General features: G+C 35.3%; 1 protein-coding gene across 1 annotated transcript; it reads right to left on the bottom strand.

The window, feature by feature from the left end:
* On the bottom strand, nt 1–24,856 carry LOC139742551 (xaa-Pro aminopeptidase 1-like). The gene is made up of 21 exons (XM_071653082.1): nt 24,717–24,856; nt 23,524–23,587; nt 20,703–20,807; nt 19,633–19,764; nt 18,708–18,878; nt 17,488–17,616; nt 16,723–16,804; nt 15,743–15,843; nt 14,488–14,639; nt 13,147–13,233; nt 12,372–12,437; nt 11,696–11,766; nt 10,348–10,425; nt 9,488–9,559; nt 8,236–8,332; nt 7,599–7,668; nt 6,258–6,362; nt 5,580–5,645; nt 4,709–4,806; nt 4,038–4,136; nt 1–349 (listed from the first exon to the last, which is right to left on the bottom strand). The coding sequence occupies exons 1-21, from the start codon at nt 24,774–24,776 to the stop codon at nt 137–139; spliced, it is 2,118 nt and encodes a 705-aa protein (XP_071509183.1). The 5' UTR covers nt 24,777–24,856; the 3' UTR covers nt 1–136.
* Between the last annotated feature and the right edge of the window lie 1,842 nt (nt 24,857–26,698).

Below are 26,698 nucleotides of genomic sequence, written 5' to 3'. Positions count from 1 at the left end.
TGAAATTCCTTGTGGCTTTTTTTTTTTTTTGGGGGGGGGGGGGTGTACTCCTCGGCATTTTATACACAAAGTGTTTATTCGAAATTTGGCCACGCATTCTACTGCATACACACACACACATGTTTACCACGTAGCACTACGCGTATCTTGTGAGCATCTGAAATAGACACGAGCATATCGTGATCACGAGGACAGTCGTTTCCATGGAAACAGTGGAAGCCCCGCCTATGTACTCGTAGTGATACTTCTGGAAGCGAGTTCGGGACAGCATCCATTCCCGCGCGCTGGCAGAGAGTGAACCGTCCAGTTTTTCCCGGACTAATTCGTTGTAGGAATTGTACCAGTCAATCTGTAGAAAAAATGTCAATGCAAGTACTCCAAAAGGTAATACAGTTCTTCAAAACATATTTAAAACAAGTAGAGAAATCACGTTATTGAAATCAAATTTGCAAGATAACACAAGGCAATTAAAAAGATGCAATTAAGTAAACAAACATGTTTAGATCAGGTCTCTGATTTGAACACGAGGTTGATCCGACATGAATTTTTATTATTTTATGATAAACGCACGCTATGTAAAAAGAAGCCTTTGCTTTCTGTTTTTATGTTGTCATAGTTATGGCAAATTATGTAAAAAAAGCATCGTCGCTCGTTTTCGTTTCGTCTCTATGGAAAACAAAGACAACTCGCCGCCTCGGTCACTATACCACACGACTGCATTAATTGCAAATGCTGAAATACTCTTTATTTATACTGTTTCCAACATGCAATTTAATTCATGTCACACGTGTAAGAGAAAGTGACCTGTTGGTCCTACTGAAGATTCTACACATAACACTAGTCATCTCTGCTTGCATATTGAGTTTTTTTCTTGACTATTATACACGCTCGTTCTTGCTGAAGTATAGACCAGCAGAACGCATGTAAAATGCGTTATGAAGTGATTTTATCTTGATATCTTTCGTACAAAACATAAGAAAATTGGCTGGATAAATAAACCATATGTCTATATGCATCCCAACAACTTCAACAAAGAGAAATAGTAGTTATGATTACATGATAGTTAAGGTTAAAAGTATTGTTTACCAATGGGAGCAGTGATTAAAAAATGTTCCATTTATCGCATTATGTGTATGTCAGTTGTATCAGAATAAACATCCTACCATATAAACATTTTGCAATAAAGCCTAAAATATCGCTTAGAATCATGTACCTGTACTGCATTGAATTATCTTTTTTTTATTTCTTTGATGGAAATTAATAAACTATTGAATTGAATTGAAAATATAAGGAGATATCACTATTTCCTCAATAAAATGAAAAAAAAAACCCTGAGAAGTCAAAAAATAAATACACTTCGTATAAAAATATTTCAACGAAGATTATACGGTTGGAAAAGAGGAAATATTATATGATTCAGTTAGAATAATAAAAACATGATATAAAGAATACATGGAAGATATTGAAGCAGGCTGTGAATATATCAAAATAGGATTCAAATATCACAAAATTAAGACATGATAATAAAATTTTTGAAGATCCCAATGATAAAGTTAATATTTTAACTCTTATTTTTTCAATGATATGGGGAAAATCTGGCAGAAAAAGTACCACAGTCAAAGACGCATTCTTTTTATTCTTAGGTCAATCCACCTCTAGTTCTATTTTTTTTTTCGTTCCAACTACAAAATATGAAATAATAGATATTGTTACTGCAATGAATGATAAGCGAAGTGCTGGTTATGATGATATAAGTGAATTTATTTTAAAAAGAATTATAGACAATTGCTGACCCACTTTCACATATTTTTAATTAATCCATATTAAGTGGTGTTTTTCCTGAATTTATGAAAATAGCTAAGGTTTTTCCTTTATCTAAAGAAGGAGATGATTCTGATATAATTAATAATAGACCCATTTCTTTGCTTTCATCTTTATGTAAAATTTTGGAAAATTGATATTTACAAGATCAATTAATTTTCTTAATTTTCATAATGTTTTTACAAATTCTCAATTTGGGTTTCGTCAGAAACACAGCACCATTCATGCTCTTTTGAAGTTTATTGACCACGCCGCGCATACTATTGATAATCATTCTCATCTTATTGGTATCTTCCTGGACTTCTCCAAGGCCTTCGATACAATAAATCATGAAATTTTACTTTATAAATTGTCTCACTATGGAATACGGAGACGGCCTTGGAGTGGTTGAGGAGTTACCTACAAAATCGAAAACAATACGTATCTCTGAACGAGAACGACTCAAATCTAGAATTCATTAAATGTGGCGTCCCACGGGGTAGCTTATTATGACCTTTACTTTTTATCATCTATATCAATGACTTTTGCAGATCATCTGACATACTCTCATTTATACTTTTTGCTGATGATTCAAATATTTTCTTTTCTCACCAAAATCCAGATACTCTCGTATGCATCGTTAATTTCGAATTGAAAAAAGTAACTCAGTGGATAAGAGCTAATAAACTATCACTTAATCTCCAGAAAACTAAGTACATGTATATGCTTTTTAGCAATTCCATAGAAGCTTCACGCAGAAATATCATTTTTGATGACACTACTAGAAAGTGTATCTCATATAAAATTCCTTGGTATCATAGTGGACGATAAACTTTCGTGGAGGCCGCATATCATTAACATTAGTACAATAATTTCACGTAATATTGGTATCATAAATAGGCTCAAGTCTCATATTCCATTGTCCTCTTTGTTGACGTTGCATTTTTCTCTAATTTTACCTTATCTTAACTACGGACTCCTAGCATGGGGTAGTGCCCATCAAACTTTACTAGATAAATTACTGTTACTGCAAAAAAAAAAACAAACAAACAAAAAACAAACACTTCGTATTATTTGTGGCGTCCCGCCACGTTCCCATTCAGAGCCATTATTTACTAAATATAAGATTTTGAAAATTAAAGATATGTATCTTTTTCAACTTGATCAGTTTATGTTTAATTACAATGCAAATGCACTTCCCTGTATTTTCAATTCAATGTTCCCACGGAACCATTTTTTTTTTCAAAATGATACCACGAGGCAATCTAAAAAATTTCATGTACCCCTCCTGAGAACTTTATTAGCTCAGAATACATTTATATACACCGGTCCTAGATTTTGGAATGTATTAAGCTGTGAAATAAAAGATTCTCCGTCTTTGCATTCTTTCAAGCGCAAGTTAAAATTCTTTCTGTTAAATCGTCTCTGATATTTTTTCTTTGTTAGTTAGATCTCATCAACCTCAGGGTTCATCATCCATCCACCAATCAATCGATCACTGAATTCATTATTACGTAATGAAGTAGCCATCACAATCTTTGCACAGCTGCGTGCAGTACCAGCTCTCTGAAGCACATCCTAAATCACCCCCTGTTCCATTTCTCTAGTTCAGCTTGTAGGCATTCTCCTTTTTCCCCTTTCTTTCCTTCCATTCTTTCCATCTATTCTGTCAAGTCGTGTCATGTTTTTTTGTGTTTCTCCTGTTTTGTTCCGTTCTGTCGTAAATTATATTTGTGATAAGTGTTTGTAAATAAGTAATTCATAAGTTTGTTCCTTTTTTTTCTTTTGAGTGGTTCACAACATTCAAGCTTGCTTTTTAGTGGACCTCTCAATTCTTTTTTTTCTCAACTGAAGCATAACTTTGTACTTTTTGTCAGTATGCATTCTTTTGTTCATGTGTATCATTTATCTCTGCAAAGTCGAATGTTTATATTTATGATGTAATTCCAGATTTATTATGTGTTATGTTTCGTTGGAAAAAGAATGAAAATAAATGAATTGAATTGAATTGAATTGAATTGAAAAATCATAACTGTAGACCGTTTATTATATATATAAAAAATGTTATTAAACTACTGTTCACATTTTGTATATTTTACAATATTTATCATTGATTGTTGATTAACATTTTTGTATTGGTTGTTTCTATCCCTAGCTCACATTTTAGAACCATTTTGAAGCCCTAAAGCTGGGTTTTTGTTTCGTCTGCATATGGTAAATAATGCATTTACTGTTACCTGTTTGGGTGTGAGATATTCAAACTTAATCAGCCTCGGCTCGAAAGGGACGTAAGACATCATCTCAAACTCCAGATACTGGACGCCCTCCTGCGAGAACTATTGGACAAGGACACAAGCAAAGAACATTGGTGCGGAGCAACAAATATAAATATGGCTAAGGAGGAGTTGATATCTTCATTAGATAGCAGGGGGTAGGAATCGCGCTCTCTAACGTGCAGACTGGCACGGGATGCTCTGACTCGACTTGGGTGTTTCTACTTCATTATCATAATAGAGAATATTAAAGTACAGCAATTTCTGCTCACATTCCATAGATAGGTCTAAACTACTGTCTGATGCAAATTATGAACAACAATAAACATCAAAAATATCTATTAATTGCAATGTCTATAGCATTTGCTTGGATTTTGTGTTGGTTCGTTGTTATGTTTTAAACATGTATTTTCCTCAAAATGTAAGGTCTTCAATTTCCACAGATGATCGATTTGCTCTAATTATGAATGCTGTAATTCTCATGAGGACATATGAACATTTGTCGGCGATTAAAAACATGCCTTGCTATTTCAGCAATCGAAATGTTCTCTCAAATTCAAAGACGATCTGTCCTCTGTTTCAAAGAGAAGAAGAATCCAGCAAACTTCTCACAATGTTGAAAAGTCTAAACTTACTTCCTTCTGCGCCTCCACGACTCTCATCACGTTCGTAAGCCTCACACCAAAGTCGTTATCCGAGTTCAGGTCAGGATCCAGGTAGTAATAGCCAGGGCCTAGATATAGAGGAGGACATTTATACGATAAAGAATAAAATCTACTACAACTAATGCCCAACGTTCGAAGTTGCCATGGTTGCTGCAGCTTAACCGTTGACGAAGACAGGGCAGGTCATGAAGACAAGAAGGAATTATGTACAGTCAAGGAGAAATAAGGACGATAACTACACGTATGATCGAAATACGTCAAGGTGTCTATGTTGCGCCGGCACATGCATAATATTTTCGTTGTTTCCATGGAGACATTGTTTCTTTTGTGACGTCAAGTTTTGTCGTCAATATAATCAACTTGTAATCCGTAATGAGAGAAAAAAAAAATACAAAAATCAGCAGCCTGGACGAGATTTCGGATTGCGCCTTTAGCAATCGGATACGAAAAAATACGGGGGTTTTTTTTCAACTTGTATGAGCTCTATTAATCGCTTCTCGAAGGTGGGTAGTTCTTTAGCCTGTTTTGATTCTTTGACAAAAACTGAATGGTTATAAATATTAAAATCCCGGAAAGAGTTTTTTTTTTTTTTTTGGACATGCAAATTTAACAATCCACTGCCGCCATTACCATTATCAGAAAAGGCAATGGATTGAATTCATTTATTTGACAAACCCAGTGGTTTTCTAAATATTTTCATCACAATATCATCCTACCAAGAATTAAGCAGAATCCTTGAATTGATTTCCCTTCCGGCTACAATCGCGAGAAAGAAAAAAAAAACATCGTGAAAGCCAGTAATAATTATTACACAAGATAGAGACGATGCTTTTAAACTTACCGTTGGAAATGATCATGTTGGGGTAAAACACCTCGTCGAGCGTGTAATCACCAATATTTACTGGCGCTGTCAAAACAATAACAGGTATACATAAAGGAACGGTCGATGCAGGAACAGACATCTATACAGTCATAACACTAATTGAATCGAACACGAAAAGATCAACAGTCAAGTTATTTGCACACAGTCTGAACTCTCACGAGACAACCTGGTCCGAAAACTTTCTCCTCTTTTTATTTTCTCCATTTTCTTCACGAGCTATCTCCCTTCTTGTTGGGATATTTGCGATCAAAGCTGCTAAAAACAAGGAAATGATAAGAAAATACGGGATATTTTCTGTAACATAACTGTATATGTTCAAGAATATTCCGTGTTGTGTTACAAGTGAGGTACGATGGAAAGGTTTCATTTTGTTCTATCTGATGATGGACTTACTTTTGTACTCTGACATGTTTAAAAATGGCGCTTAGGCCATTTTGCGATGAAACTCCTCAGTACTATATATGGACTCATTAATCGGAATGGGTTGCTTAAAGAACATGAGAACTGAACCATAACATGTCCGGTGAATGAATAACAAACAAACACAATAAAACAACAATAGCAATAAAAACAACAAAAGGAACAAACAAACAAGCAAACAAACGAACGAACAGACCAATACAAAGTGAGATATACCTTCATGGGCCAAGAGGTACTGGCCAACCCCGTAGCCAGTGGAGTGAAAATAGTCCAGCCCGTAGTCCCACAGAGGCTGGCGGGCGAGAGCGTCTAGATCTCGTCCTAAATAGACGCAAAGCAACGTGGATATGCAAAGTTAACGATGTAAAGGTTCATAGAATCTTTTATTCGTTAGTCAATTGCAACTTCCTAAGCTTTGTAAGCGGGGAAATACCCATGGTATTTCAGACTTGTACAAAGGAGGTCCCGGATTCGAATCCAGGGTACCATCATCGTTCGACACGATCTTGTTTTCCACAAAGCGTGTCAATGGACGCCCGACAATTCGGTTTGAGGTTTATGATAACAGCAAGGCCCTGTGAATCGTTGTACGATGACGAGGCGACCTTGGTAAATATAGGACCAGACGGTAAAAAGCGTGTTTGAAATATCAACAACAAACAGATTAGTTGCAACAATTAGTAGATTTCCGTGTGCTGCATCATTTATTCTATGATCACAGAACTCGATGTTCATACTCAATTATGTTGGAAACGCGTTATATACTGATAAGTGAAATTTCATCTGTTAAAAAGTGTGTACAGTTCTGGTCGAGGTGAAGATTTAGCTTTTAACGTTTTGTGAGATATTCAGAAACCACTCTATGAGATGTCAAAGAGCATGCAGTTCTAAGGGGTATCAAAAATTTATTCGATGAAAATCGGTTTTGATATGTCTGAGATATCCAAACACAAGGTGAAACAAAGAGATACTAATAAAGTTGGGGCATGTCGCCTTTTATTCTTTGCACTTTTTGGGATATCTCAGCCATTTGAAAACCAATTTTCACCAAATAAACGTTGAATCCTTCTTAAAATTACATGCTCTTTCATATTTTATAAGAGACTTTTCATTATCTCACTTAGGAATGTTCAAAACATGAATCCCTACCTCAACAAGTACTGTACAGTCCCTTAAGTCAAGTAAAGCTAATCGAATAGTCCATCAATGGCAAAACAGACACTATAAACTATTTTTATGAATTTCTTGGCTCAAAATGCGAGCAGTAAGTTATTCTACAAGGCCAACTAGTAATGCCTTATATAACAACGTTCATGATTACGATCTTATCTTACGGAGCAATCATAATCGCCTGAACAAGTATGTGTCTATATAATCGTTTATGCCTATAAACATCAATACATGAATATCAATATGTATATATGTATTAATACAGTTGTATATGCATCATATCGCGTATATCATGATTATCTCCTCTAAGTATTTGCTGAAATATATGATGGATGTACTATTTTCATAACATCTTCAATACGTCAATGATCAATTCTATAAGCTTACCATAAACATTTGATCGAAAAGACGCCATCGCAAGATCGATATGGCCCATCAGGACACGGGTGTAAATTTCCTTTGAGGAAAGAGACCACGATTTAACACAAATCAAATCATTCTCAAAAGGAAATGTCATTCTGTTACAACGGTTAAATGAACAAAAGTGGACGAATTACAAAAAAAGAAGAAGAAAAAGAAGTTATAATCTAATTATCTTAAGAAAAATGTCTAAAATCTTGAAAGGTTAAGTAATAGTGAGAACAAATAAAAAGCTATTTCTGGTAACCTCACCATTTCGTCATTTCCGTCAAAATAGTCATTTACTTTGCACATCAAAATTGTGTAATCTTTATCAATTTTTTGTCATCTCCCATTTCCGTCAAAATCGTCATTTACTTTGCATATCAAAATTATGTAATCCTTATCATTCTTTTTTTCTTTTGGTCATCACCAACTTCCGTGATTATCAGTAATCATTTCAACTATAGGCTCAAGCGAGGGAACTTTTCTTTTGCCAAAGAGTGAAATAATCACACCGGTGCAAACCAAACCTACAAGTTTAAAGGGAGAGGAGATCACTGAGAGGGCAACAGTTTAGGAAAGCCATATTACAAAGCTTATAATGTAAATGCATTCTCCTTACTCTTTGAAAGTCGCTGGGTTGGACGTGTCTGTAGTTAGTTGGGAGGTCATACTCGAGGTCAAAGAATAACGTCCGGGTCAAAGTGGTTGTTCCTTCCCTGTGAGAAAACATAAGAAAATATACACAAACAAATCTCAACCAGTTGCCTGTTCTGGGAAAGCACATGTAGTAGGCCTACATCTTTTTGATTGTTGAAGGGATGGTGTAGTTTTGGTTGAGATGGGTATACAGATTTTAAGCTTTTGTGAGATAAGTAGAAACCACTCATGAAATGTTAAAGAGCATACAATTCTGAGAGGAATTCAAAGTTTAATTGATGAAAATCGGTTTTGAAATGACTGGGATATCCCCAAAAAGTAAAACAATCACTCCTGATAAAAGATGGGTCCCACCTTTTATTCAGATCGCTTTATTTTGGGTCTCTGGGAAATATTAATCAACGTGTTCCCCTTTCCTCTCAAAATTTCATTGTCACGTAACAGACATCGTTTATCCTTTTTTTATGCCAATGAGTCAATATTGTGCACTAATTCAACACAGACACGCCTATGGACAAGAAGCTATAGTGTGAAGGGAATTAGAGCTGCTATGACTCATCAAGAAGGCCAGCCTTACTTTCCATCAGTTTCATATGTATTCTTAAGCCCGCCCAACACTATACGACTCACGACCTAATGACTGACAGACTTTGGATCTGAAATAAACAAGCGGTGTTTATTCTGAGGATATTGTGATTTATTTTGGATCCAAAGTCTGTCAGTCGTAAGGTCGTGAGTCGTATAGTGTTCGGCGGGCTTTACTTTGACTAAGAACGCATGGCGAGTTGGTAGGCTACGTACAGGTGGTATCATCCCACGAGCTCAGCACCCACGAGTCATACAGCCCACGAGCTTGACACTAGCCAACCAAGGCCCATGAGACTGACACTGCGTCTACGTAGATTAAGTCCCGTGATGTAACATAGGTCTCGTGGGCCTATTTCACTTGATGTCGCGCTCATGGACCTATAGGTTGTTTAGTACTAGTATCAAGCTCGTGGGCTGTATGACTCCTGGGCTGTATAATTCTTGGGCTGTTACATGACTCGTAGGTTGTATGACTTGTGGACTGTATGAGTCGCGGGTGTCGAGCCCGCGACGTGAGCCCGTGACGTGCACCCGTGCATAGATTACGATGGGTGAAACTTACAACAGTGATTAATTTTAAACGCACAAGAGGCAACGAAATCATCCGTAAAGTTATGCCATCTTACCTGTACTGTGCGCCAATGTCATAAAGGAACATCTGCCCTGTTGTGATAGGGATGTCATCCTCCTCCTCGGGACTGTTAAGGATAAAGAAACACATAAGATGTTATTGCACTCAAAGCATTACAGACAAAGAAATCGAGAATTTTCTGTACTTAGGGTAGTAAGGATCCAGCGGATGACAGAATCTTTAGTGGAGATGTGCTTGACTGGGTTAAAAAAGAAGCACGCCCAATGGGAACAACAGGAAGAAAAAATGGGTATCACAATATTGTATATAACAATATTATGTAAAATATTGCGTCTATAGATTAATGCTAGAACAAAGAGTAAGAAATGTGGTCTAGTGTGAAAAAACGAGTCATAATACTGATAACTCTACCTTAAGGATTCCACGGAAGAGTTCGAGAGATAGGAGGATGACGTGACCATGTTAACCCTAATACCCGAAGTTAAGACAGTCATGTACAATATCAACAGGATGCTCAGGTGCTGGTCCTTACAGGGTTAATGAACCTACTCAGGGGTAAACTTAGCAGCAGTGGCACAATATATATGGAGTACATGTTGAATACACAATCCCATTCCACTTTATCCAGCGGGGAAAAAAGGCGGACCCGTTAGAGTTATCAGTTGAGTACCGCACCCTCTTTCTAATAGACATATGAATAGTACTAGACCCTCACGCTTCATTCCCAGTGACTACCATTTAAATGATAATAGTCATTAACATCACAAAGTCCTATGAGTGCTAATGTATCATTTAAAATGATATTGCACTACCATTACTCTAACATGATCGTTATCAGTTTCAACGTTATCATTAATAGTAATATTCACCATAATGATAGCAATTCGTACTTACTGGTAATAGTAGTCAGCAGTGTTGGGACCAATGGCCGCTATGGTCTCATAGCTTGGATACATATAGGACGTCTGTGCACTGAGCCATGAACACAGACAGGTACACACATACACGCATTAAAGTATAGAATACCTATACAAGAATCGATATTATCCAGCACGTGTCCTCAATAGATGATAAATTGGTATACAAGCATCAATGTTTAGAAGAAATGGCCTGAAGATAATGACTAGTATACAATATGTTTTGCTCTGACGGATGTGACGGGGAATTATTCATTGTAACATTATGTGACAGGTTTAAAGGAAACCAAAACCCAAAGAGGAATGTGGATTGAGTGAAAGCAGCAACATTATTAGAACACATCAATGTAAGTTTGAGGAAAATCGGACAATCGATGCAAAAGTTATGACTTTGTAAAGTTTTGGTGTTGGAACCGCTGGATGAGGAGACTACTAGAGGTTATGATGTCATGTGTGGACAACAATATAACGAAAGTATAAAGTGAATTCCACAAAAATTTATTTTTCATGAAAATTACACATCCCATCAACTTGTTACTAACATATGTTAAGGGTAGCAATTATTCCCCCTGCTTTCTGAAAGCGGTTAGTCAAGTGCTCTTTCATTAAGCTAGAAAAGTGAATTTTTGTGGAATTAACTTTATACTTTCTTTATATTGCTGTCCACACATGACATCATAACCTCTAGTAGTCTATTCATCCAGCGGTTCCAACACCAAAACTTTAAAAATTCATAACTTTTGCATCGATTGTCCGATTTTCCTCAAACTTTCACTAATGTGTTCTAATAATGTTGCTGCTTTCACTCAATCCACATTTCTCTTTTGGTTTTGGTTTCCTTTAAGACAGCCATTCCACTAAACTCCATTATCTCCTTTATCTCTTAAAATCCTATCCGTCACAATCTTTAACTATTAACGAGCAAAGTCTAACTGATGCTTGAAAAAAACATAATCCCCGATGAATACGTTAAAATCTAAATCAAATCCATGATTTCATACAAAATCATTTGATGCACACAGAGTTCAGCCATAATAAGAAACGTGAAAATCAACATAGAGGCAATTCTCATTTCATCACAGTATTAGGCCAAATCAAAGCTAGAAATATCGTTCTGTACAATCAAATAACAAACAAACACCCCCCCCCCCAAAAAAAAAAGAGAGAAAATATACAGGAATTTCAGTAATACTGTGGTACACGAGGGAAAAATCACAAAAGATAAAAGTCGACATGAAATAAAAGCTAATCAATCAAAGTGTCAACAGTCGACATGAAATTTGAAAGTTCATCAATCAAAGTGTCTCTATATGATGTCCACTTACTCTCGCAGTGTTTCGGTCCGCTCTGACACCATCCATTCGGTTAGTGTATTGATATCACCCACAGTGGGATCCTCCATTTAGAAATTGGGGTGAGAGGAGGAGATGGAGGGGATAAAATACTTTGTTTCAATTACAATGTACTTCATTATGTAGGGTATTACTTCTCCACATGGCGTGTGACAATGACACTCCCCCACCGCCATTGTGGAATCACTATTGATTTCTGCCCTGCTCTTCCAAGTTCAATTTTTTCTTTCTTCTCTCTTCCTTTCATTCCTTCTTTCTTTTGTTTTTTTTTTCTTTATCCATTTTTTCTCTCTCAGTCTCTATTTTTTCATCTTCTTTCAACATTTACATCCCAAAACAAGGCACATTGTATAATCATTCTTTTAACAAAGAAATATATGATTTTTTTTAGAGAGAGCAAATGTTTCAAGAAACTATATGCTGTATTTATTAAATATGAAATACATGCAGTTGTCTCAGAAAGTGCTGTGATTATTTCCTTTTGTTTTCGTATAGGCTTATACGATAACGTAAATCAATGAATGTCGCAGCGCCGGAAACGGCTTATTTTGGACGTTATTATATTATAATACATTTATTCAACTTTGTTATGAAATGTTCAGAACTTACTAAGGCGATGTTTACATTTGCAAAATCGTGAGATACTTACGTCCATGGTATGCAGTCTAGCGCTCATCCAATATATCATTTCTACCATATACACAGAATCAACGAGCTAAACGGCAAAGGAAACAAGAACAATGACAGGGGAAGAATTATGTAGCATGGGCGAAATTGTCTTCAAATTTATTGGATCAATAATCAACGTGCACTTGCATAAAATAAAATGTCATATTTAGCCATTGTTCAGAGGTTAAGTAATTCAACTTGAATTAATCGTGTCCTTTGATCTGTAGTATACAATTTGATAAAGATTTTGCAAACAAGAAGAGTAAAATGCAAAGTGGCCATAAATTTAATTAGTTTTAAGTATCTAAAGAGTGATATTTGCGTCAACGAAGCAGTTTTCACTCGAAGAATGAATGCATTTTAAGATCAGCGTTTACAAACAATAAACATTAACATACTTTTACCGTTAATCTTTCAGCAAAAGCTTTGGAAGAATGGGAAACTGAATGTATGAGTATGATCATTGTTCCTGTAAATTGTAAAACCAGAAATTCAGTAAAAATCTCGGCGCACATTTCTCAAAATGCGGAGAAAACGCTCAGTGATTTCTGCTGGGGGGGGGGGGGGGATCACATGAAGCGTTTTGTCCGACAAATTTGTCGTTCAGATTTAGTCTAAGCCATTCAGTTGCAAGGATTTTAAGAGTTTGTCAGATGGAAAAAACAACAACAACAACTATCTGACACGAAACTCTTCATGAAATGCCCCCATCAGTGCCCCAGACGTTTGGGTGCCAACTACAATGGGGTACTTACGAAGGCCTCCTCCATTTTTTCCCGCTCCTTACTGTTCTTCACGGCCTTCATGAGCAGAATGGGAGACGGTTCCATCAGGTATTTCCTCTGTATTAATGGGAGTGTTTAATAGGATAAATGGCTGATATCTTTCTAAAATAAAAATAAAATGAAATAAACACACACACTCACATTCACGTTGCGAACTGAAATGCAGATTTAAGTGTGCACACAAGGTCACTTCGAAACTACAATGTGTATTCACATTCATGAAAAAATGTAAATGGACGCCACATGCATAAATTATCTATAAAAAAAAAACCTACTCAGATTTCGGTAATGGCATTGGCTCCGATTGCAACTAGAAAGCAAAACAAAATGGACCTATGATGTATTATATATGTAATTTAGCAAAGATTCTTGAACAAGGCATTATAAAAGGGATACTTTGGAGGCGACAATTATAATCACCTTATCTGACATGCAATGTCATGAGTTGAAGTGAAACTTTCACCGTTTTTGTTGGTTCAATATTACCGATTCATAATCATAGTATCATCAAATTCATCTTGAATTTTGATTGCAGTTTCCGTAGTAAATATAAAAAGAAAATTAGGGAGAGAGACAGCTAAGACAGAAATAGATGGATAGATAGATAGATAAATAGATAGATAGATAGATAGATAGATAAATAGATAGATAGATAGATAGATAGATAGATAGACAGACAGATATAAAGCTAGATAGATAGATTGATAGATTAAGATAGATATAGATAGATAGATAGTTGGATACATAGAGATAGATAGATATATATGTAGATAGATGGATAGATAGATAGATAGCTAAAGATAGATAGATACACAAATATAGATAGACAGATAGATAGATAGATATATATAGATAAATATATAGATAGATGATTAGATAGATAGAGATAGATAGAGATAGTAGATAGATAGATATAGATAGATATACAAATATAGATAGATATATAGATGATTACATAGATGTAGAGATAGATAGAGATAGTAGATAGATAGATATAGATAGATATACAAATATAGATAGATATATAGATGATTACATAGATGTAGAGATAGATAGAGATAGTAGATAGATAGATATAGATAGATATACAAATATAGATAGATATATAGATGATTACATAGATGTAGAGATAGATAGATAGATAGATAGAGGTAGATAGATAGATAGATAGATAGATGAATAGATAGGTAAGAAGAAAGATAGATAGATAGATAGATAGATAGATGAATAGATAGGTAAGAAGATAGATAGATAGATACCCCCCCCCCCAAAAAAAAAAAAAAAAAAAAAAAGCGGGAAAAGTGAGCTCACATCGTCGTCGCCGACTTTCGTCATGATGGCCTGGTAGACGAAGGTGTTGGTGTCATTACTGAACCAGATCTTCTGGCTGAAGACCAGATCGTTGGGTTGCTCGAGATCATCGTAGAAGGATGTCACGTCCTTCACGGTGATACAGTCGGGCGCTAAGGGGCGAACATTATACTGGTATTTATATATTCTATGTATAAATAAACATCCTACATACAGAAATGCAAACACACATACGCACACAGTAGTAGGGCGCTGTAAGGGGCAAACGTATATTTGTATATTTTATGTATGAATAATCATCCTACACACAGATATGAATACAAGCACACACACACAGTCGGGTGTTAACGTATTTACTGTATGTATCAATTCAATTCAATTCAATTCAATTCAATTCAATTCAATTCAATTCAATTCAATTCAATTCAGATTTATTTTTTCCCATCCAGCAAGGAGTGAAGCAAAATATAATAAAGTATATAGCATGCTTAAAACAATCACATTGTTCAATTAATTTCAATCGAGGGAACATACAAAACGAAAAAACGAACAATAAACATCCTACACACAAAAAAGCTAACACGCATACATACAGTTGTCGGGCGCTCACGGGTAAACATTTATTTATGTATTTCATGTATTTATACACATCCTATATAATACATAGAAAAAACACAAACACATTTATATACGGTTAAATCATTATAAAAACTATCCTGTTCACAACACACGCATAATTATATATTGCACAATATACGCAGTTAGATTATAATGTTCATGATTATGTGTGTGTTTTGTGTACGCATATTTTACGACAGTCTTCTGCAAACCCATTCCCAATACATGTACCATAATTCAGTCAGATCACTTGTTTTGATTACTCCCAATCGACGTGTTTTCTTATTCTTTTCTTCAATATGTTAACAGCTTATTGTACATGTATAAATTTCAATTATGTTCGCATGTACACACTGTATGCCTTATTGTATAGAAAAAGAAGAAGAAATGACTGTATTTCATTTGTAACATATTCAATGCAGAAAATTCCGGATAAATTTATTTGAATAGAATTGAATTGAATTGAATTGAATTGAATTGAATTGAATTGAATTTTGAAGAAATATATGTGTGTAAGGAGGTATGCCTACTAGGTGAAGAAGTACCTCCTTGGTAACACCCTGGAGAACATGAAAAAAAAAAACATTTTGAGTATAACCAGACGCAAGAAAATTGTAACCATGCAAGGAGTGCTTACAGCCGGTGCAGCGGGTCGTGTCGAGCTCAAGGTGTTGGCGCACGGGATTGTACTCATTCTGATCGTTCTCAATCCGACCGGCTGCATCGAACATGTAGAGACTGGTAGGGGGGAGAGCGATGTTATGAAGACATTACATCTCATTTGTGAAACACCAGGAATAGGATGGGTGTAGGAAAGGGGGGAGAAGAGAAAGGGGAGAGGGGAAGTGAGGAAGAGGGGGAGATGAGGAGGTGGGAAGGGCTAGGGATGTGGGAGGGAACGGGAGGAGAAAGCAGAGGAGACGGAGGAGGAAGAGGAGGAGAAGGAATAGAAGGGAATGTTTACGGGGAGGAGAAGGGAAAGAAAAGGAGACAGAAAATGGGGGTATATGGGGAGAAAGGGGGAGGAGGAGGGGAAGTAGAAGGTAAAAGATGGGAGGGAGAGGGAATGGAACAGAAGGGGAGGAGACCATGATGGAGACTGGTGGTGGAGCGGGAGGGGACGGAGGAGGCTCAGGAGAGAACCTGGCTCTCTGCCATGCCTGTAGCTATGAAAGCTCACGCGGTAAATGTAGGCCTAATGATGGCCGTGTTGAACAGTCTATCAGGTGAAATTGAACATTTGTTCGGATTTGCATGGAATGGCGTGTCAATTTTTTTTTTTTTTTAGTATGTAACTCTACAAGTTACATTCATAAAGTTTTCAATATGAGCAATCACAACTGATACGTTATCATCAAAGTGTTGACCTTGCTTGGAAAAACATGATAAAGCAAAAGGGTTGTTCTCTACTTGAAATAATGGCACATCTCACTGTACTATTCCATGTCATCTCGATACATTATCTGATGAAAATATCAAATGCTAGCTTTTCGAAGCTATGAATGAACAAAGGAGGAAGGAGACGCCGATTAACCTTAACTGTAAGACTAGTTCAGATTAAGAACATAATGGACAACCATGACAACTGTGACGTGTGTGAACTCTGAAGGATCATACTTGATATAGGTGAGTCCGATGGCAGCATAAGATATAAAGAGAGGGTTGAATGGGACGTCTTCACCTCGAATGTTGAAAAGCCCTGAATGAGAATATATGTTGAATATATAATATATATTATTATTATTGTTATTATAACATATATATTATATATATATATATCTTTTAATTGTATGTAAGTTGTTGAGTTAACTAAGCAATGAAATATAAATTGATTCCTACTCTGTTAAAAAAGTCTTATAAATGTTTTACACCGCTACAACATACAATAGTATGTTAATGACAATGATGCCATCCCACTGATAGTTTTGTCAGTTTTGAAGACTGTAACATTCTATCGTGAAGGCAAACATTGTAAACTATTTGATGGATTTGATTATTTGAATATGCAAACTGCAACATCAATTTCAAACATATGACTAATAACAACCTATGTTTTTTAATAGTTGCTTCAGTTTTGAAATACTTAGCCATAATGAGTCCAATTTTACATGGTCATAAACGCTTTGAATATTTTTCCGTTAAAATGAACATTATCATACATATATGCACATACAAATGCATGTATATAATTGTATCTATCTATTAATTAATTTATTTATTTATTTATCTATCTTTCTATCTATCTATCTATCTATCTATCTATCTATCTATCTATGTGTATGTGGGTCTTTCCGTGTGTTTATTTCAACTACGTTGATCTTGACGTTAAGAATCGAGCAGAACGTACAATCATCTGATACAATATACAATATATTGTCATACATGCGATTTCATCGAGTCCGTTCACAATGAGAAGATCCACGCCCCTGGACGCCATGATCTCCCGGACGTTCCGGAAGTTTTCCGGATTGTCCGGCATTTCCTGAAATATCTTCTGCTGCCACGTATAACCTGTGGAGAAACGGACGGAGGAAGACTATACAATAGTCAGGGATCGACACTATCTCTTTTCTCTGGTGTAGCCAGTTCGGGACACCAAAATCTTTGAATCTGATATTTTGTTTGATGTGCAGTGACCCGAAATAAATGCGAAAGTAATAATCCATTTTTAATCTTAGTTGCCAGATCGGCCAACCAAATGATAAATTTGGTGGCCCGACACCAATCTTTACCTTTGGGAAGAATGATTTAAAATTTTTTGTCAAGACATCACATTTTTTATGCATATGTGTAGGTCTGTTGTATCAGAAAACATCCTACCACGTAAGATTTTTGCAATAAAGCCTAAAATATAAGGAGATATCAGCATTTTCTCATTAAACCATTACTGTAAACAGTTTAGTCTGGAAACATTTTTATTGTAACTATTGTTCACATCTTGTGTATTTAACAATACTTAACATCGATTATACGGATTCAAATTTTAGTGGTTGTTTCTATCCAAAACTCACATTTAAGAACTACTTTAAAGCACTAATGCTGGGTTTTTGTTTCATCTGCAAATGGTAAATTATGCCTTTAAGTGCCCGTAGGTGAGGCGAGATAGCTCTGCAACGTAGACAAGGATTGAATGAGAATCGATTTAGATACATTTTAAACGTTACAAGATCCCAATGTTATATGTTGTTTTTTTTTTTAGTCTCAGGGTATAAGAAAGTGGAGATCCCTTCAATACCGCACTGGTCTCAGCATCAGTGAAATAAATCTATACTTGACAATTAACACATGGTTGCTTTTTGCATGCACCATGTGATGAGTTTGACGGCAAAACGACTTAACTTCCACTTGTGTCTTTTTGAGATATTTGCAATTTAAAGCTGCCAAAGTCAAAGAAAATGATCCGAAAATATAGAATATTCTTAATCATAGTCATAACTTCCAGACTATTATTCTTGATATGTAATAAGTAAGGTATGACTGGAAATGTTTTATTATGCTCTATCTGATGATGGACTTACATTAAATATTAAAAAAGGGCACTTAACACCTTTTTGCAATCAAACTCTTCATGAGGTTTTGATGGAAGTCGGGACGATGCCTACCTGTGTACACAACCTGGTCTTGAACAAAGAGCTTCTCCCCTGGATAGGGGTCCTTCTCGCCTTCTAGGGTTATCCAAGACAGATCGACAAGATTTTTGTCCGGTTCGGTATGCAAGATGTTCATGGAACGCTCCTCTAGAAAGTTTGTCTCTTCCAGTTTATACCAGTCTCCTGGATATCATGAACAAAATGTAACGAATGAATATACAGCCCAAAATAAAAATGATGTTTTTCTTCACTCGAGGACTCAGCTGGCTGTTATCAGATTAACACTGATCATCCATTCCTTATATTTCTGCTTTTTATGATCTCCAGTCATAACACTTTTCACTTATAGAAATGTATGGCTGATCTTTGAATATTCCTCTATTGTTTTCATGTTGCTTTTTTGTTTTATAAAATGTGACTTTCTTCTAGATCCCATTATAATGTTAGCTCGGGGTCAAGTAAGAGTTTGTGTTCATTTTTTTTTTTTTAGTTTGTCTGTCATTCGTATAAGTCATTGATAAGCTATTGAGGAAGATATACAAAGAAACGACGTTGAAGCTTTCATGTAGATCAAAGAAACTGGACCTATCTTCTAGTACCTGAAGCAGGTATCAGTTCTTTACTGCAGTATTGAGTAAGTAACAGTTATATTCACACCTTCCAGCACTGTTTTGCTTAGCCTTTCCACTTCCAAAGTGCCAATAATCGTTATCATACTCTTTTCTTTGCTTGATTATATCAGCGTATAAAATTTCCATGTGTGCGGTATCATGTGAAAGTATCACAATAGATGTGTTAATGTGTGTATGTTGGGGTTGGGAGGAGTAAGAGGGAGGGTAGGAAGAACTTAGCAAAACTTTCCAGGTTTCCATGACGATACCATGGCAACAGCCATTATTGATTCCGACTACCACGACCTTGGGTCGTGCTAACTTACGGTAAGGCATGAGTAGCGGATCGTAGCCAACTCGAGAGCCAATGTCCATCCCAGCGCCCGGCAGCTCGCCGATTTCCAGGTTCTTGTCGTCCCGGATCAACCACTCCCACGGAGTCAGGTAGTTGGAATCTCCTGGAGAGGGAAACAAAATGGCGTAGTGACAGTTTCAGAGAGAGAAATCAAAGATTGAGAGGTTTAAGTGTAAGAATTAACAGTGGAGGCACTGTGGTATCAGTGGATAAGATTCTTGGCTTTGAAACGGAGGTCCCGAGTTCGAATCCCGCCGTGTGCGTTGGTCCTCAGACAAGTCGTTTGTATCCACGATATCCCTGTCGACTCGGGCGTAAAATAATTGGGTACCTGGAAATGCTTGGGTTATATCGATGACAGTGTCCTCTGGAAGAATAGAGATAACACCGAAGAGGCTACTCTAGTCAAAAGACCGTTACTATAAGCACAATGTCTAAGAGTACATATTTCAGGGTTTAACATTTTAAAGTGAAATCGCCAAAGAATAACATGCCACGTGTGAAAAAAAATAAAAATGAAGGCTCTACTAAATTGTATTTCCCTCTAACACTTTACGTTCTGAGATTTCAGCTCTTCATATCAGTATATCATCTCCTTAAATCTCTTGTAGTTTTAGCTCTGATTGTGTAACTTCGACCATTTTGCCTGTGATTAAACCCATTGGATATATTTTTCGCTCAAGAGTCTTTAACTATGTTCATCTAGCACATCTCATGTCAGTATTTTAACCCCTTACTTCTATGATGTTGTTCTTCACTGTTGTTGTATTTGTTTGTTTGTTTGTTTGTTTTACCCCTGACTCCTTCCAGTTGGTATATCACCGCTATGAGGAGACTGCAAATTACAAGCCCTATCTAGTTTTAAACAGTCCCCTCCATTTCCAACAATTTTGATTTCACAGCGCTTTTTGTGCTTCATGAATTTCTCTATTACAATTTTGTACTGATTCTCTGTAATTGTGTATAATGTGTCAATATTTTACTGTTATTGTATATTTGTTGGAAATGAAATAAATGAAATGGATGCAGTCTTCGACTCACCCAGGATCATGATCTCCCAATCACAAATCAACTGCATCCTAGCTAGGTACTCAAACCGTGGCTCCGTCCAGATCGCAGCTCTCAGCTGAGTCACGATAGCATAACCTGTTTTGCAAAAAAAAAAAAAAAAAAAAACAGAACAAAAAAATACAAAACAAATAAATGAATAGATAAAACAAACAAACAAAAAATAGAAATAAACAGAACAAAACAAAACAAAACAAAATGAAACACTACTGGACGTTTTCTAAAAGTGACAACACGACATCGCACTAATAGTCAAATCAGAGGTGAAGACACACAGGAACTGTTATTCAGAGGATACTCTGCGTTATGCATACAACAATTTTTTGCAATTATATATGTATGACTAAATAAATAAATAGATAAATGACTAGATTAATGAATAACAATAATAACAACAACAATGTGATAATAATGATAATAATAACAAAATTAATAGTTGTAATAATGAAAATTATTATTATTATTATTATTGTTATTACTATTACTATTATCATCACCATTGTTATCCTTATTATCATTGATGATATTTTCATTATTATCAAATTATTATTATTATTATTATTATTATTATTATTATTATTATTATCATTATAAAGATGAAAACATTCCGCATTATGACCACACACCAGGATTTATATACCACATACGATTTAATCATAAATTGTGCAATCATTTCTTTGTGATAGATCCAGCAAAGTAAAGTGATATCTTTTGAATCTCTAGCATTTAGTTCTTCCATGAACGTAAAATGATACTGAAATAAAACTGACGTACTGGTGTTGTGTCGTATCATCCTGTTGAGTAGAATTAATAAGTGCTTTGACTGATTTGTTTGTATATTTTATTATATATATTTGAATCGTCTGATTCTGTCGTCAGCCAAAATGGGGGTATTATCCTATGTAGGACACCAGTTGGTCGGCATGAATAGAATTTTAACATAAATTGAAGCAGAGAAGAATCAGACAAGAAACTGGCCATAGAAGCTAAAAACATTACCAACTTGATTGCAGATGACACATGATCACGTGTGGGATATTACAGTGATTACAGTGATTACAGTGATTTTTATTTCTTGAACGGCCCCTTCAGGGGCATGGAAGAAATACAAATGAGTACTTTACAAATGAGTACTTTACAACAAATATAAAAATACATAAGAAGAAAAAAAATATACATACATGTATAAATAAAAGCTCTAACAGCAAGCAAGTAAAGGCAAGAATTGTTTGAAATTAAATGCATGTATACGGACTAATAACTAAACACAAAAACTAAAAAAATGAAGTCTTAGCTACCATGTTTGTACATAAGTTTACAATTAAAAAAATTACTTGAACTTTGACATGATGATTTTACAAAATTTTGAAAGATTCTTTAGTTGCTTGATAGACTTAACATTAAATAACTGATTTAACTTAACGACATTAGGCCTGCGGTAATAGTAACACTTAACATACTTCCTACGCTCGTCAATGAAAAACGGGCATACCAAAACATAATGAAATTCATCACCCTGTATACACAACGAACATTTTTCAAGAGGTAGATCAGATGAATAACGACATTTGGCAACTGGCAGATTATGATTACCACATCGAAATTTCCTACCTCCAAATCTAACAGATATTTTTCTAAACCGGCTTCCTGTTTAAAAATTCTGTAATTGAAACATAAACGATTTCTATTAACTTCCTCATTCCAGTTTTGATAATCTATATCATGTAATCTACGGTCCACTGACGACTTAACCCAATTCAAATTTAAAGAGATACCTTCATTCCACAGGTTTGACATTCTACAATTGTCTAAAATACTTTTAATTTTTAAGATCCATCTGGAATGGAAATCATATTTTTCATGAAGTTTTCGTAACAAGTTGTAAACGGTATAAGAAAGTTTAGATTTTTTACCTTGGCTAATATTTGCCCAAAAATTAACCATACGCATCTCCACCTTACTTGCGAGAGCAAATCTACCAACTTCGCCGTACACCATGCATTTGGCAGCGCCACAATTTAATTTAAGCAAGCTTTTAAGAAATTTCCTATGAAATATCTCGATACAATCTAGCTTCTGAAAACCCCACACTTCACTACCATGCAATAAAATCGGAACTACAAGCTGGTCAAAAAGCTCACACTGAATATCTACAGGTAGGCACAATTTCTTCGCCTTGCTAATTAAAGCAAACATAGCTCTTCTCGCCTGATTAACCTGTTTATTTATTGCTTTATTAAAGGGACCATTATAATTAAAAGTAGTTCCGAGGTATATATAATCATTCACAACATTAAGGGAACTATCACCAGAAGTAAATTTGGGGTAACTGCGCACTTTTCCACGAGAAAATATTACAATCTTTGTTTTACTTGTGTTAACAGACAATTTCCAAAGCTCACAATACTGGTGTACAGTTGATAAAGCAGTCTGCATTTCGTTAGCAGACTCAGCCATAACTATTGTTTCGTCAGCATAAAGTAACACATAAATAATTATCATTGTGACCTGTGTTTCGAAACAACACCAACGCCCACTTGGAGTAGGGAAATATGATCAATATTACTATTTTCCAGAAAACAAAAGACACAACAGAATACAACATTTACCGGATAAAAGTGTATTTGCAGGTAGGTATGTATACGTTGTACCAAATCTAATCTACTCAGTTTTATCCTCTGCAAAGCTGTTTGAAATGGCCAATTGAACATAATATTATAAACACGTATAGACAAGCAAAACAAAATACAAACGTTAACGAAGATGGGAGTGATAGATCATATTGTATACTCACCGCCGGTACCGTTGAATCCCGACATCCAGTAGATACGCCGGTCCGGATCGGCTGGGTACTCGCTCTGTTCCATTTGGATTCATATCATATATAATATTTGTTACAGATACAAAAGTTAACAGTTTGGTTTTTTTTTTTCAAGAAAGCCATAAAAGGAAAATTTAACAACACTTTCACAATGTGTATATATTAGTTTTTAAAATGGCTACCTCAACAGTGTCATTATAATAACACAATCTCGCTCTGTTCCATTTGGATTCATGTTTTACATATACAGTATTTGTTAAAGATACAAAGGTTAACAGTTTTTTAAAGATTGACAGAAAGAGAAAGTTGAACAACATTTTCACAATGTATATATATTACTTTTCAAAATGGTTATCTTAACAGAGTCATTATAATAACACAATCTCGCTCTGTTCCATTTGGATTTGTATTATATATTATATATTATATATATTATATATATATATATATATATATATATATATATATATATATATATGTATATATTTAAGATACAAAGGTTAACAGGTTTTTTTCAAAGACAGACATAAAAGCAAAGTAATACTCAAACAACATTTCCACAATGTGTATATATCAGCTTTCAAAACGGTTACCTTAACAGTGTCATGATGATTACAACATGATCTTTGTAGCCTTTTTAGTGTTAGCACTGCTTACCAAGTGGGCTTTATTAGTATTATTCCCTCAACATTGCCTGGTACCCATTTATACACGTGAGTCGGGATGGACATCATAGGTAAATAACATGTAATGATAATACAGTGTAATGATAATTAGCATTGTCCCTATTATTATGCGCTCAAGAAAAATTGATACTATCATAGAATGTACATTTCACCACTTGGCGGGCCTCGAACCTGAGACCTCCGTTTGAAAGTAAAAAAAAAAAATCTTATCCGTTATACCAAAGTGTTCCGATTAATCTTTGCAGAGCTTACTTTTCTATAAATAGATGTGATCCTCGAAATTGACACATCAAACACACTCAACATCGTTTCATTCAGTACACTAATGTGTCTTTCTTTTTTTACTACCAAGAGAAAATCAAACTTGCCTCCTTGTAATAAACGGGTAAAATAGCTCTGATTTAATGCCATTATATTGGTAGATGTTATGAAACAAATGATACATGCAAATGAAGCTTTTATTGGACTGGAAGTACTTACGCCATGTGAATCGTAGCCCGGTATAATGTATGCCTCGTACTGGTAGTCAGGCAAGCTCATCTGACGTCTGAGCTCCCGCAGACGAGGCGTTGAATCGAACGCTCCTGGAGGTTCGTACTGTTAACAGAAAAAGCAAAAGAAGAATTTTAGTATACATCTGTAAACAAACCAATGACAGAACTGTAATTCTATGTATAATTTCCTCGCTTTCTCTAATTTGCTTTTGCAAATGTGACCTTTGGGGCATATCCCTGTTTCACAAAAAAAAAAATGCAATAAAAAAAAAACACACACATATGGATTTGGTTCCTCAAAGAAATTAATGCTTACATAGTTTTTGTCGATGTAAAAAAAAATGGTAGAAACGAAACAGGTCACATATCAACAGTGCAGTGTGCACACATCACAACCAATTTACTGAAAACAAATGTGTCAGCGTAAAAAAAAAAGTAGTCAATGAGAGAAAATCAGGCTACTACAACGGAAAGACACGATACTTCGCATTTTGTGAGATACACAACACACACACACAAACCCACTCAAACAAACAGACTTATACACACACAAACACACAAATAGAAATAATCTGTATATATATATATATATATATATGTATACATATATATTAAGAGTTTGTTCGCAAAAACCGATAAGTCCATTTTTGAGGATTTTGAAGTACGGTCTCTGTCATAAAGTACAAAATAATACCTTTAAAATGATATATTGGTCACTACACATAAAGGTACATTTTTGGAGTTATGGTCAAAAGAAGCAAAAATTTTCTTATGATTCACTTTATTTTTCTTGACCTTTAATCGCAAATATCTCCATTTGGCAAATATGGACTTATCGGTTTTTGAGAACAAACTCTTCATATATATATATATATATATATATATATATATATATATATTGGGTAGATATCCGTCGGGAGATTTGATGTACTGGCTCCACGAAGAAATGAAGAAAGAAACTGGTACTGGTAATGCATTTTTGGCCAACAAAGCAGAAGTTTATTCCACTCAAAAATTTCCGCGTCCCACGCGTCTTCTTTCAGACTCCTGAAGAAGGCGTGGGACGCCAAAAATTTGAGTCGAATGAACTTATTCTTTATTGGCCAATAATGCAATACCAGTTTGTTTCTTTATATTATGATATATATGATTATATATATATATATATATATATATATATATATATATATATATATATAATATATATATATATGTCTGTGTGTGTGTGTGTGTGTGTGTGCGTGTGTGTGCGTGTGACGGAGGAATGACTCGCAGACGTTGCAGTAATGTTCACTATGGCCTTTTATTCTCCCAAGCTGTCGACTGTGTAACCAGTCTTTTTCAAGGGCTTGATGAGACATAAACATAAAAGCAGAAAAGCAACCAATCTGCATGCATTTGAACAGAATAAGGCAAAATGAATATAAAACGGAATATAGACAGCAACATGACATTCACACCAATTTGCATACATTTAAACAGAATGAGGCAAAAACAAGGCAAAAGAAAATCAAAGAAATCAAACAAATATATAGAAAGCAACGGAAAGGCAATATTATCACACGTCTGCGAGTCATTCCTCCGTCACACATACCTAAAGATAATACAGCACCCACAACGTACGAGGCCAAGCCCGCTTCACCTTAAAACATTATATATATATATATATATATATATATATATATATATATATATATATTATATGAACAATAATTTACCGGTGTAGACAGATCGCATTGTCTTAAGTCGAGAGCAGCTCGTCGATTCCTCCGTGCGGGATGGCTTCGGGCACTCACCACGTCAATCACCGCCCCTGAGTATCAAAATGGGAAGACCGTCACTGCGAGTGACTATTTTGCCACAAAGTAAAGATTTAGGTTCGATATAAACTGTTTGACAAAATGTTGAAAGTGAATATGCTATTGGTAAAAAGAAGAAGAAGTGGTGAACATGTTAGAGGTAAAAATG

The sequence above is a fragment of the Diadema antillarum genome, unplaced genomic scaffold (assembly GCF_040938485.1).
Source record: "Diadema antillarum isolate AM-2024a unplaced genomic scaffold, OU_Dant_1.0 seq00001004_RagTag, whole genome shotgun sequence".
Lineage (NCBI taxonomy): Eukaryota > Metazoa > Echinodermata > Echinoidea > Diadematoida > Diadematidae > Diadema > Diadema antillarum.
Note: the sequence above shows the minus strand (reverse complement) of the source record. Positions and strands in the feature narration are given on the sequence as shown.

Coding starts and splice junctions, on each gene's coding strand:
- LOC139742551 (XM_071653082.1), bottom strand. CDS start 24,776: ATGAGCTTGCCTGACTACCAGTACGAGGCATACATTATACCGGGCTAC. Junction 19,765..20,702: donor TTGGGAGATCATGATCCTGG/GTGAGTCGAAGA, acceptor TTCCCTCTCCAG/GAGATTCCAACTACCTGACT. Junction 12,438..13,146: donor AAAAAATGGAGGAGGCCTTC/GTAAGTACCCCA, acceptor TTTGCCGTTTAG/CTCGTTGATTCTGTGTATAT.